The 13,192-nt window shown below is 40.2% G+C and overlaps 1 protein-coding gene across 2 annotated transcripts in view; it reads left to right on the top strand.

Annotated features, from left to right (window-relative positions):
- Positions 1-13,192, top strand: part of DOCK1 (dedicator of cytokinesis 1) — a 278,334-nt gene that overhangs the window by 34,835 nt on the left and 230,307 nt on the right. Inside the window, exons 7-17 of one of the 2 annotated variants that reach the window (XM_065066732.1) lie at positions 1,308-1,443; positions 2,391-2,548; positions 2,922-3,003; positions 3,390-3,525; positions 3,778-3,850; positions 6,054-6,133; positions 8,412-8,537; positions 9,872-9,996; positions 10,321-10,419; positions 11,320-11,392; positions 13,078-13,181. In XM_065066732.1, coding sequence (XP_064922804.1) covers positions 1,308-1,443; positions 2,391-2,548; positions 2,922-3,003; positions 3,390-3,525; positions 3,778-3,850; positions 6,054-6,133; positions 8,412-8,537; positions 9,872-9,996; positions 10,321-10,419; positions 11,320-11,392; positions 13,078-13,181 — 1,192 coding nt within the window. Of the gene's footprint in view, positions 1-1,307; positions 1,444-2,390; positions 2,549-2,921; positions 3,004-3,389; positions 3,526-3,777; positions 3,851-5,990; positions 6,134-8,411; positions 8,538-9,871; positions 9,997-10,320; positions 10,420-11,319; positions 11,393-13,077; positions 13,182-13,192 lie in introns of both variants that reach the window. The other variant, XM_065066731.1, reaches the window with a different exon arrangement.

The following is a 13,192-nucleotide window of genomic DNA, read 5'->3' as shown; positions in this document are numbered from 1 at the left end:
AGGCGGGTTGGAATGTCTGCACAGAAGGAGACTCCACAACCCCCTGGGCAGCCTGGGCCAGGCTCTGCCACCCTCACCAGGAAGAAGTTTCTTCTCATATTTAAGTGGAACCTCCTGTGTTCCAGTTTGCACCCATTGCCCCTTGTCCTGTCACTGGTTGTCACCGAGAAGAGCCTGGCTCCATCCTCCTGATACTCCCCCTTTCCATATTGATCCCCAGGAATGAGTCCCCCCTCAGTCTCCTCTTGTCCAGCTCCAGAGCCCCAGCTCCCTCAGCCTTTCCTCACACGGGAGATGCTCCACTCCCTCCAGCATCTTTGTTGCCCTCTGTGGCTGCTGCCCGGGGAACAGCACTGGGGAGCAATGAGATGATTTTGGCTGCTTTTCCTTTTGGTTTCAATTCATTTTCTCACTAGAAAACTCATCTGGGAGCTTGGTGTTGCAGGGATGCTTAAGAGAGTTTCCAATAAGTCCAGAGTAGAGCTTTGGAGATGTTTCGTTATAGGCCACTGCTGCACTCGTCAGCTTGCTTGGGTGATGTTCATCCACCTTTTAATTAATACAGTACAATTAATTGGAGGGGTTTTTGTATTGACCCCGCTCAGGGCTTTAACACCTCCAAGTTTCCCTCTCTTTGGGGGGGACAAGGAGTGATCCTCTAAGAACCTGAAACACATCTTCTCTGCTACGGCTCCTGTTCTTCTCAGGTGTTTGTGGATCATGTCCAAAGGGGACTTAGATAAACGATGAACCTCTGCCTGGCTTATCAAATAGTGCCAGTTTGACTGGAGCTCGTTGATCAAACATAGTTGAAAACCAAGGTTAGAGCAGCTCCATCATGAGAAGTGATGGAAGAAGTTAGAAGAAACAGAGTTAGAAGGAACAGCTTATGTCCTCTTGTATCTCATAGGTTTTTGCTAAAATGTGAACGTCTTGCTGTGGAGGAGAATGTGGAGTGGGATGAAATGAACTGGCCAGTTTGTGTGTGGTGGGACTGTAGTGGTTGGTTGTTCAAACTGTCAGATGGATCAGAGGAGGAGACAGTCTCCTGCAGATTTAGTTGTTTAAGAAATTACTTCACCAGCTGTTCTGCTGTTTCATTTACATCGATTTCTTCTGTGCTGTGTGAAAAAGTGACTTCAGCCAGGGCTGGTTGATGACATCTTAAATAGTTCTATCACGTATCAAATAATATTCTGTTTCTGTCATATGTCAGGTGTGCATGACTAATGTTAAATGCTTGTCAGGTAATTTTTAAGTATTTATTTGAGCACTGTAAATTCACAAGCGTATTTTTCTTTGTTTAGAATTCTTGATTTAGATCTAGTTGTTAGAGATGAAGATGGCAATATTTTGGACCCCGAGCAGACCAGCACCATCAGCCTTTTCAGAGCACATGAAATAGCTTCCAAGCAAGTTGAAGAGAGGCTACAGGAGGAAAAAGTAAGATATTATACGCTTTTCCCTTTGAAACATAAGGCTGTAAACTAGGTGACTTATTTTTAGCATTGGTAATGAACAATTTAAGACGTTTATGAAGAGTTAGCAGGATTAAACATTTTGTAAGAACTTGTTTGTTTTGGGCTGTTTGTCTTTTTCATCCTTTAAAGGGCTTAGTAGAATATGTGGTTAAGATGTACATCAACAAGTCAACTACCTTTATAGGTTAATATCAGGGACTCGTATGTGGCAGGTTTGTACATTTGGTTGTCATGAGTTTATTTTTGAGAATGAAGTAGAATAATGTCCTCACTATATTTGTGTGATTTCTGTACGCCAATCCTGAACATTCATTTGAAATACAAGGAGCAAACTTAAAGACGTTCTCAGACTTGAATAATCTGCTTCTTTGCGATTCAAATCCTTATTATTAAGAGGCAGAATGTTTCTGTTGTCAGGAGTGCTGCCCACATCAGCAGCAGCTGGTGGAGCACAAGGAGCCGCTCATGGGTGCATTGGTGCAACTTCATGAGTTGCTGCGTCTCGTTGGGTTGCAATGGGCTGTACACACGCAGCCCTTACCGAACGTGGTGTAAAGATACACAAGTTTAAATAGCATTTGAACTATTACATTTTTGCATCCCAAGTTGTTTCTTTGTCACTGCCTCAGCCAGTTTCTTGTTGTCCCGGGTGCATAAATCCAAGGGGTGGGTAACCTGTGGAAATATCACTATTTTCTCTGTCTTTCTGGGCGCTCCGTACAAAACCGCCAGACAAAATGAAGAACTTCCTCTCTTTTTTTTGGTTAGGTATATTCAAGACAGATCCAGAAAATACATCCTGGAGTAGACACTCAACAGAAAACCCCTCTTCTGTCTGAGAAGTTTTAGGAAGGTTTTATAGTGGTTAGGTGTTTGCTAAGTTAAGTTTCTTCTGTTCTTGAATTACAGTCTCAGAAACAGAATATCGACATCAACCGCCAAGCCAAGTTTGCTGCCACCCCTTCATTTGCTTTATTTGTAAATTTAAAAAATGTAGTCTGTAAAATAGGAGAAGATGCTGAAGTGCTGATGTCTCTGTATGATCCACTGGAATCAAAATTTATCAGGTGAGTGTACTCCTGAGTGTGTTCTGTAATCTGCGCTTGCTCAGTCATAGCAGCGAGGCAGGATGAGCGGGTTTCTGAAAGTCACATTTCTGGGAAGGGTGTGGGAGAGGGTCATTTGGGAAAGCAGCACTTTGTCATCACGTTCCACAGAGCATCAGGCAGGGCCCTTCACCGTGAGCAGGTTTTGGGGTCACGCTGTGCCTGTGCTTCCCCAAAAACTGGGCTCTGATGGGATGTGAACGCACCTGCGAAGCTGCGTGCCCTCGCTTAGCAAGTCGTCTGTAAATTCTGCAGTTGATTTTATCTTCTGGTGTCAAAAGAAGCTATTTAAACTAAAAGTCCTCTAAATATTATGTGTTGTTTTTGTTTTCAGTGAAAACTACTTGGTGCGATGGTCGAGCTGCGGACTCCCTAAAGACATCGACAGATTGCACAACCTCCGAGCAGTGTTCACCGTAAGTGTGTGTGTGCTCAGTTCACCTGGAAAACTTTAAAGCACTTGTTTCATAGCTTGTGAATGAGGAATGGGCTGATCTGTGTGTGAACAGTGTGGAGTTCCCTCTGCAGGTGATGATCCTGGGGAAGGATTGCGTGAGATGTTTCTCCTAAGTGACTGCTCAATATTCTCAACACCTGGCTAAAAACAGAGTTGCTCTTTGAAGTTTTAACTTGCCAGAAATAATCTACATAGAAGTCAAGTTAAGAAAGCCCTTTACTGCTAGAACATTTTGCCCTGGTGTTAGAGGTGAAGGCAAATTCTGAGCAGCAAACATTCTGCGTACTAAAACGGAACTTGAAATTCAAATCATATAAAGTAATCTGAAGAAACTACTATTTCTAGGACCTGGGTAGCAAAGACCTGAAAAGAGAGAAAATCAGTTTTGTGTGTCAGATCGTGCGAGTGGGCAGGATGGAGCTGAGGGACAACAACACCAGAAAACTGACGTCTGGGCTGCGGCGACCTTTCGGAGTGGCAGGTAACTCTCTGCGCTGTGTCCCTCTGCATCGCATTATATCCTTGCATAGAAAGTTGGGGGTGTGAAACTTCTCTGGGGTTGTATAAACTCAGAATTGTCCCAAATTTAACCGGAGCAATTGCTGTGTTGTAGAATTCAGTTGGTAACTCCATCCTTCTGAGTCACCGCTGCTTGCAGTCCCCCAGGGGCTTCCCTCAGCACCCTCTGCCCGTGGCGATCGCTTCATTCAATACACTTTGGTTTTGTTTGCAGTAATGGATGTTACTGACATCATTAACGGGAAAGTTGACGATGAGGACAAACAGCACTTCATACCATTTCAACCGTAAGTAGGGAATAGTTTAAAGAATAAGCACAAGTGACAGAATTAAGATAAAAAATATTTAAACTTCTGGTTGGAACAAGTGTTCTCTAGATATTCTGAGGTCAGTTTATTTCAGTAGGATATTTTACCTTTAGTAGTAATTATTAATATTTCTTGGTAATTTCCCATTAGGTATAATAGCTATAGCCCCTCAGGGTGATAATGTGTAAGAGGTGAAGGTCTTAAAATCAATACATTGCTGGTTTAGCTCTGCCCGAGACTGATAGAGACCAGCAGCGTTACCAACATCCACTGCAGGTGACTTGTGTGAGATTTTAAATGAGAACGTTTACCTTTTTATTGGTAGCAGGTATAATTTCATAGTAGGTGCCACAGTAATTGTGGTATAAACAAAAGCCGAGCATTTGAAGGATGGCTTGATATACCTCCTGCAATGTATTCTCATAATTCAGCTGGAGTTGGTGTCCTTTAAAGTACAGACATACATGAATTTAATGTGTTATCAACAATCAGTTTTGACTTCAAGCCACAAAATCGTATTAAGATTATATGGGTTTAATAGCCTGAATTTTTGTGAGTATGTAGATACATGCAGAGAAAGTGCTTCTAGAAGTAAAAGCTTATTAACAGAAGAGAATGTGTTCCATCCATAGTTCATGTTTTTGTTTTTATTCCATGAAGTGGGGAAAGTCAGAAGAGACAGTGAAATGTGCATAAAATATGAATGCTTAGTTTTCCCATTGTGTGAAATGTTAGATTGCCATCTGCTCAAAAAGGCAAAACATTATTATCTTAGCTTAATTCCTTGATTAATATACTGATGGGTATTGAGATGGTTTTTAATAATATATATATATATATATATATATATATATATATATATACACTGAAATATTGAAATAATGTAATGCTAAATTGACTTGCTTTTGGGAAATTGGCCTAATTGAGGAAGGCCTTATGGTCTGGAGGTGCAGGGCGGATGAGGGGCTGGCAAAGGCTGCAGGGTCTATAGGGAGCCTCATGTCCAGAATGCTTTAGTTTGTGTTGCTGAAGCGGTGGAGAGGGTGTCAAGTGGAAACCACAAGTACAATTCCATTTGTCAAGGAAAACTGGGTTTTTTGGGGAAGAGCACGTTCATGATATGTTTATTGTCTGGTAAACAATAGCGAGTTTATATTTTAGTGAATGCGGAAGTATGCAATGAAAATGAATCTTTGTGTATCAAAGTGGGTGCTAATGGAACATCTAGTTTTCTGCTCCATTAACACTGATTTATTTTTTTCTGTATATATAAATCAGCTTTTTGAAAAGATGTACAATGTGATTTTTTTTCTGTGCTAAATGAAAACTTCCTTTTGAAAAAAAGTATATTGCAAAGAATACGAATAATATGAAAGCACACGATAAATAGCGGTGTTATTATCTCCAATGTAGACTTAGGCTGTATATATGAGCCACATTTTTCTTGTCATTCCATACTTTGCTTCTGTTGTACCACACGCAATTCTGTTTTCATATCTTTGTTTGTTTGTATTCATTCACTAGCCACCAACACAATGACTGTCAAAAGCACTTGGCAAGATTGCTTAAATGACACTTAATGCTGCTGTTTATTTATAGTTTCCATCTTTTCATTTATTCATCATATTTAACTATGTTTGGATGATCTGCTTTTCTCCTATGCCACGTCTGTGAGATTTACGGTAGCGTTTCCTTCAGGCAGCTGAACCTATAGAAGTGTCCCTGGAGGTGTCGCAGGGCCAGTCTGATATATATGTATATATTTATATATTAAAGAGAACGCTGCCTGTGTAGGTTTTCGCTGCTTCACAGGGGGTTCTCGGGAGGGAGACGATCTTCTCGTCCTCACAGAGCGTCACTGGGGCCTCTGCATGCGTGTCCCCGACGGAAGAAGTGACAAGGCACGTGTGCCGCGCTTCTCTGCGGTACATCAGCGTTCTGCTGATTAATGATCTTCCTCTGTCTTTCTCGTTACCTCTCCTGTCCTTTGTCTTGCGTTGACTAATAAATACTCTTTGTCACAACTACGAAATGATCTTGTGTGTTCCCTTGTTGCTGTGACTTCTGGTTTTCTGTGACCCTTTGTCTCCTGGTGTTGGTCGTCATGTGCATCCTCCAGGCTAGCGTTGGATGACGCCATTCGACACAAGCAGCTGAACATATCATCCCGTTTTTCACCCAGGGTGGCAGGGGAGAATGATTTCCTTCAGACTGTTATAAACAAAGTGATTGCTGCTAAAGAAGTTAACCACAAGGGTCAGGGTACGTACTGTTCTTTATACGCACCGCTCTGCCTAAAACTGCTCGGTCGCCTCATTTGCAACATGTGATTGCTTTAATTTTGGAATCAAGGGCGCATAATATTACCTCGCTCGCCGCTGTTTGCTAATGGAAAATGTGTTTACAGGACTTGTTCCCCATCTCCCCCGTCCTTGAGAGTTTATTCTGCTGTTCCCCCGCAGCGTTACGTCCACAGGTTGTTTGTCCTTTTCCTATGCTGTCCGTCACTTGGACACCTTTGTATTTCTGTAGTGGCAACGGTGACTCAGGGAGTCAGATCTCGTGCCCTTGAGCTGTGGACTTTGCCCTCCGTGTGCTGAAGGACGGAATATTCTCTTCCTTCCCTTCCTTTGCCTTATTTTTCCACTTCCCAGCTGCACTCACAGCATTTGGGTCCCTCCCAAGGGGACCAGGGCATCGGTCCCACCTGAGCTCAGAAGGATTTTTTTAAATACAACACTTTATAATGTGTCTACCAGTTAAAAAGTGGATTTTCTGATGGCTCAATTATTACTGTACTAGCTTCAATATTTTTTTTTGGAGGGGGATCTGCATTAATAGACTCATAGGCTAATGCAGAGTTTCTACCTGACACTGTGGATGTGTACATTTGCATCACCTGGAGGGGGTATCTGAAAAAAAGACCCAAGGAGAATTTTTTATATATATATATTATTTATATATATATATTTATATTTATATTTATTTATTTATATATATATATGTACACATTTTTTTCTGTTTTTAAAAAATTAATTAATACCAAATGGAAATCTAAAGTTATCCATTAGCTGAAAGGATGACTTAGATCTGCTTTTCCCCCCTGTTTTCACCTGCGGCCAATATGTATCAGAAAAGAGGAAACTTTTCAGTTTCTTTTGATTCATTTCAGCTTCTTTCCCTAAGAAATTGCCCAGACGAACAGAAAAGGATGGAGAGTTGTTGCTTAGCTGGTCAGCGTAGGTACCGTGATTGTCAAATGAAATAGTGGCTGCTAGAACAGTCTCTGGCAACAAGACGGCAAATAGCCTTTCATAAGAGATTTTAATAGAAAGGAAGGCTAGCTGCCAAACATAGACAAAATCAATCTATAGCTAATAGTGTGTGTAACAGAGTAATCCACACTTTGCTTTATAGATGAATATTTGGGGGGTATTTTTCATAGATTTCAATTTTAGGATTTTCTTCTACAAATTGCATCTGTAATTATTTAATATTAAACTGGATTACCAGCCACTTTACTCTTTCCCCACCTTGGTATCTGTCTTTTTCCTGTAACAAATGTACCTCATGTCAGTTGGCAAGCAGCAGCTTTTTAGTGGCTTTTGCTACTGTATAGGAAAATGTCAACTGTGTAAAGCTGATGCTGTAGATTTCTTTGAGCTCGGTGCAGTAAAACCAGCGTATGTGGGTGGTGGTGATGAATCAATTCAGGGTATGTATCTGCTGTCGGTGCCGTCTTTGGCATCTCCATGTTGGTTGTATTAATAATACTTGAGCTTTTTCCATTCAAATCAGCGTTGCCACTTCTCTTTCTTGTGGAAAAAAACACGTTTAATTAGAAAGGACTTATGAGAGTTCAAAGGATGGATACAAGCTTGAGGCAGTTCTGCTGATGGCTTAATAACTATTTCCACAAGACCTTTTGTGGAAGACTTTAGTGATGGGGGAATTGTAATTTAGTGAGGATGGTGGATTCTGCTGGGGTCACTTTGCATTTTCACACTTGGTCCAGCTGATAACCAAGGCTTTCCTTCTGGTCTACTCTGTGGCCTTGCTAAGCTGGTTTATCTCCTGTTGTATTGAAATTTTTGGGACTTGAATAAAATTTTTGGCTTAATAAGCCCCTGTAAGGGAAGCTGCATGAGGGGTTTTGAACACCTACCCAACTCCTCACTACCAAGATGCTAAATACTAAATGGTATTGCTGCAAAGTGCACAATACAAAGGCCTGAATCCTTATTTGCACAGATTTCCAGTTTATTTTATTAGCCAGTCAGCTTCCAGGTGAGGATTTTATACCGTTTTCCAGAAAGTTGGATATAACCAGACACACTTGTGTGCTGTGCTCATGTTTCTGCTTGAAGTGGTCGGGTTTTGAGTGTTTTAAACTACTTTGTCAAGTGCATTTTTTGTAAGTGAAAAGCAGTTACCTTTAATATATGCTTTTCCATTCTATAATGTATAAAAAAATAGATCTTTAGTAACTAGAATAAACCCCACCAGTTTAATAATTGGGATTTTTTTCTTTCCACAACAGGTTTGTGGGTGACTTTGAAGCTTCTTCCAGGAGATATTCATCAGATTAGGAAAGAGTTTCCACACTTAGTGGACAGGTCAACAGCTGTCGCTCGGAAAATGGGCTTTCCCGAGATTATTATGCCTGGTAAGCCATTGAATTAATGCTGCTTGGTTATATTTTAAACACCTTGAAATATCTGCATGTATGGAAGCTTTGGTTTAGAAAAAGCCAAACAGAGATGAATTTGGGGTATGGTGTATGTTAGAAAGAATGGATTGTCAAAGGGTTTTGTCTCATTTAAAAGAAAAGTGAAATATTTTGGTAATACCTGCTGCATAAGTAAATAAAACAGACACCTCCCCGAAAGTGTGATCACAGCGACAGTGGAAATTCTCCTCGTTTGCCAGTAAAGAAAAATGTATGTGAAGTACACACTTTGTATTATCTACCTAGCAAGGGCATATGCAAAACTTGTATCTCCTATGATGAATCCGAACCATCAAGGTTTTTCAGAGGAGCAGGCTTGGTTTAGAGATATACAAGTCTCTTAGGGTTTGTACGAGACTTGAATAATGTATTTGAAGGGAAGCCATATTGTCTTGTTTTTTTTCTACGTATATTCAATGGATGTTCAGTTCTGGTGTTTACAAAGAAAAACAAAACTAAAAATGTGGTGCTACTCAAAATATGAGCTGCCATAAGCAACAGACTATAGAAGAAACCCTGCAGCGTCCTTTTCAGCTTGCTGGGCTCTGGAAGATCCGTTAGATATTTTCCGAACCCATCCCAGTTCCAGCTCTCCCTGTGGTTGCTGGCTGTGCATTTGCCACATATTTTACTGTTAATATATATGTCCCATATGGTGTAAGTGCTGCAGCACCTCTGCCTCTTACAGTGGTATGTTGGCACATAAGCCATCTGCCTCGTGAAATGACTGGAAATCCCCTATTTCCCCAATTCATTTTCAAAATTTCAATTGAATCGGGGTGTAGAAGAGCATTATAAGACTTAGAGCTAAATACAAACCTCCTCTGTAACCCCCAAGCCAGCAAAACCCATCCAGCTCCTTTCTGATGTAACAACAGAAACAGACTTCTGTAGGCTGTTAAATATTTGTAATTTGTGAGATATCTGTGTATGGGATAAATTAATGACTGTGGTGAAATTCATCCTTTCAAATTAATAATGAAAGAAGTTGTGGGGGAAAAAGAAAAGTGGAACTGAGGTGTTTTTTGAGTGGTATGGTACATACTCTTAATGATGATGTGGTAATTCTTTCAGTCTAGAAATAACGTGTGACTGTTACATTCAGTTGATAGTTCAGAATTTGGAAGTCTTAAGTACTACCGTTAATAGATTCAAATGTTCAAGATGCTGTGGCTTTTTTGTTGTTTGCCTTGTATATGTGTGATTGCTGTTACTAAAACATGTTGGTTTCACAAATCAGTAGGTACTCCGTGCTTTGCTCTTTCTTTTAGGCGACGTTCGTAATGACATCTACGTAACGTTGGTTCAGGGAGATTTTGACAAAGGCAGTAAAACAACGGCAAAGAATGTAGAAGTTACAGTGTCCGTTTATGATGAAGATGGCAAAAGATTGGAGGTATGAAAGTCTTTGATGTCTGGGGTTTTCTCATTTTTATACATACGTGTTTAAGCCTTTTCAACATATTTTTCTGTATTTGCCAACTATTTTTATTTACAACAAAACTTTCTCCCTTGTCATAACTAAATACATCTTGTCATATCAGTGCGTGCACTTTGATACTAATTTCATGAGGAGCTCTGGGCATGAGCCGTTCTGTCTTATTTCGACCTACTTCACTGATTTGGTTTGTTTATTTGAAAGGAAAAGGGGACTTTAAGGTAGAAAAAGTGGAGTTTAAGGTGGACATAAACATTGTCTCTTTTTGTTTGTGTTTTCAAGAGTGTTATTTTTCCTGGCGCTGGTGATGAAGCCATCTCGGAGTACAAGTCTGTAATATATTACCAAGTAAAGCAGCCTCGCTGGTTTGAGACTGTAAAGGTATATAAACTGTTAGAATAACTTCTTCTCTGTAGGTTAATATACGATTAATATAGGTTTCAGTGGAAAGCCTTGAAAAACAAAACTAGGGAAATCCAGCGATTGCGTTTATTGGGACAAAAGGAATAGCTCAGCTAAGGTAGGCTGGAAAATACATCTGAATTTTATTGCATAATGAATTTTATTTCATCCTTTTGATAAAGACAACTGTTACGCGGGCGCTCCACCACCTGTTTGGGAATGGTTTGCTCTATTTCCATGAAACTGACCTAGAGAAGCAGGATATCAAGCTTAAAATGTCATTGCCGTAGTGTTGAACTCCTCAGTGTTTTGGGATCTGGCTGATTGTGCTTTAAGCTTGCTGGATTTGCTTGGGTAATAACGTTTTAGCTTAAATGCTGAGTTTTAATGTTGCAGAGGCGGCTGTTAGCTTTATAAATTATATTCTGTCCAGCTGTAGCTGCGAAAGTACTGGGGGGGAGAGCACTGGTTCCATCTCTGCATGTTGGTTATAGGTGGATAAGAGAGAAGCCAATAGTCTATGTAGTACAAGTGTTGTGTAGACAAGGGATATGTTAAGAATTTTTAATTTCGTGCTCTTCATAATCACGTCCATCTCTACCAGTCAAACCCAAGAGGGCTCATTCAAAAAAGCATCTGAAGTTGCAGGTCTTGTTGGGTACCTTAATAGGCTTGCTTTGTTCCTCATCTCTTTTTGGGGAATTTGTGACCTACCAAGGTCCTCTATGGCAAAGTGAAGCAGGTACTTAAGATTAATCTTTTTGAAGGCACCGAGCATATTGTTGAAGGTGTCTAGATGAGATTTAGTAGTGATCGATGATGTTTGAAGATACTGTACTGACTATTTTCCTTCTCTGTCCTCTTTCCCAATGCTTGAAGGTCGCGATCCCTATTGAAGACGTGAACCGCAGTCATTTAAGGTTCACGTTCCGTCACAGATCATCACAGGACTGTGAGTAATTCGGCCTTTTCATGATGGTTCTTGTCAGTGTCTGGGGCCAAAATCTGCTGAAACAAGCACAACATTCCCAGTCAGTAACTGCCTGTTGAAAGGATAAGATTTTTGCGTGCTTATTTCACATTAGCATCTCAGCTTCTTTTTCCTTTGTTTTCCTCACTCTTACCTGTCGACATCAAGTTTTTCCTTTCCTGCCCAGTTATTTCTCCAAGCCAAATCAAAGGTCTAGTGACTGAAGCTTTTAGATGGCAACTGAAAGGTTTGTAGTGTTGTATATTGCAGAGAGAGGTGGGTGGGGAGTAAGAGAGGTATTTAATAACCCCACCTGTTCAGTCAGAACATATAAGAGTTTACAGTAGACTTAGTATCAATAATTTCAGACTTTTGGCTATTAAACTTTGTTCCTGGTTCTCAGACTGACTAGTGATTGTTTTGAGGTCATTTTGGTCTGAAAGATATTTGACAGTGGTTTCCCTCGACTTTCCTGTAATGTTGCTGGCAGCTGAGGTGCTTTGAGCTGTTGAGGATCAGATGGACATCTTCCATCTGTCTACAGTTGTTTTGTGGCAAAATTTGGGCATTTGGCTTGGTTCTCCATTTAGTGATTACAGGGGCTGTCTCTTGATTGGAAAGACTTTCTAAGTCTGCAGCAACATATTTTGCTGTAGAATAAATGTGTAGACAAAAGCATTAATCAGGTAGTGTCCACCGAATGCATTTTAAGACTCTTCGTGTATACATATCTGTGTAGTATGTAGTACATTACCCCAGGGTGGCTATTTAATTGAAGCTGTATATTTTGCCTATTGATCACTAATAAAATATTTACTTAGTTTAGAGAATTAAAACAATGTGCCAAAAATCAGTGTTGTCAATGTCAAAATTAGGATTGTGTGCTACAAATTACTAGAGTCGGAAACGTCAGAAATATTTTCAGGATGACTCAAATTTAGGTTGGCCGTGGTTTAAATAAGAACTAGAGGCTGTGCCTTAGGGCTGCAGGGTTTTCCACAGGCTCCTTGGCTATCTCAGGTTGATTGCACTTTCTTTCCATCTGGTTTTACTTAACATACTTTGTGATTCCTACTTGCCCTGTTGGTTTGGTTTTGCTTAACTTTTGATAATGGATTTTGTGCACTGAGAGTGAACTGAAGGTGTTTTCTGGTTCACGTTGGCTGTAGAGTGGGTCAGCGTTCAGAAACTTGGGCATTTCATCTGTACTTATGGAGCCAGTTCCTGTTTTGGTTCTAATGTTCCCCCTCCAAATGATAGAGCCGTGATGAGATCCTCAATGCTGGTCTTTAAATCGTTGTTATAGGGACCACGCACTGCTATTCTTATATAACTCCCAAAAACCTGGATGTTATAAATCAACTATCTGTTTTAGAAAGTTGCCCTAACTCAGCTTTCTAAAAGAACAGACAGAATATAGAAATATTAAGCATCTCGTTACTGTTGGTGTTGTCAGATTCTTGCATGCATTTATTTTGCGTGGTTTTTTTGGTTCTGTCTTGAGTTTAGGAGACTCTAATTCCTTGTAGATTTTCTTCTTTTGAGAATCTTTACTATGGACATTTATTTACAGGTTATCCATGTTTTTGAGGTTTAGTCAGACTGTCTGTATAAGTATCAAATAATTATGTGTGTGGGGGGGTTTATTTTGTTTGTTTTTGTAACAGCCAAAGATAAATCTGAGAAGATATTTGCCCTGGCATTTGTGAAGCTCATGAGATACGATGGAACAACTTTGAGAGATGGAGAACATGACCTTATAGTTTACAAGGTAGAATTTAG

This window comes from Columba livia, chromosome 6 (assembly GCF_036013475.1).
Source record: "Columba livia isolate bColLiv1 breed racing homer chromosome 6, bColLiv1.pat.W.v2, whole genome shotgun sequence".
In the NCBI taxonomy this organism is placed as follows: Eukaryota; Metazoa; Chordata; class Aves; order Columbiformes; family Columbidae; genus Columba; species Columba livia.
The sequence above is the reverse complement of the archived record's forward strand: the minus strand, read 5'-3'. Positions and strand labels throughout refer to the sequence as shown.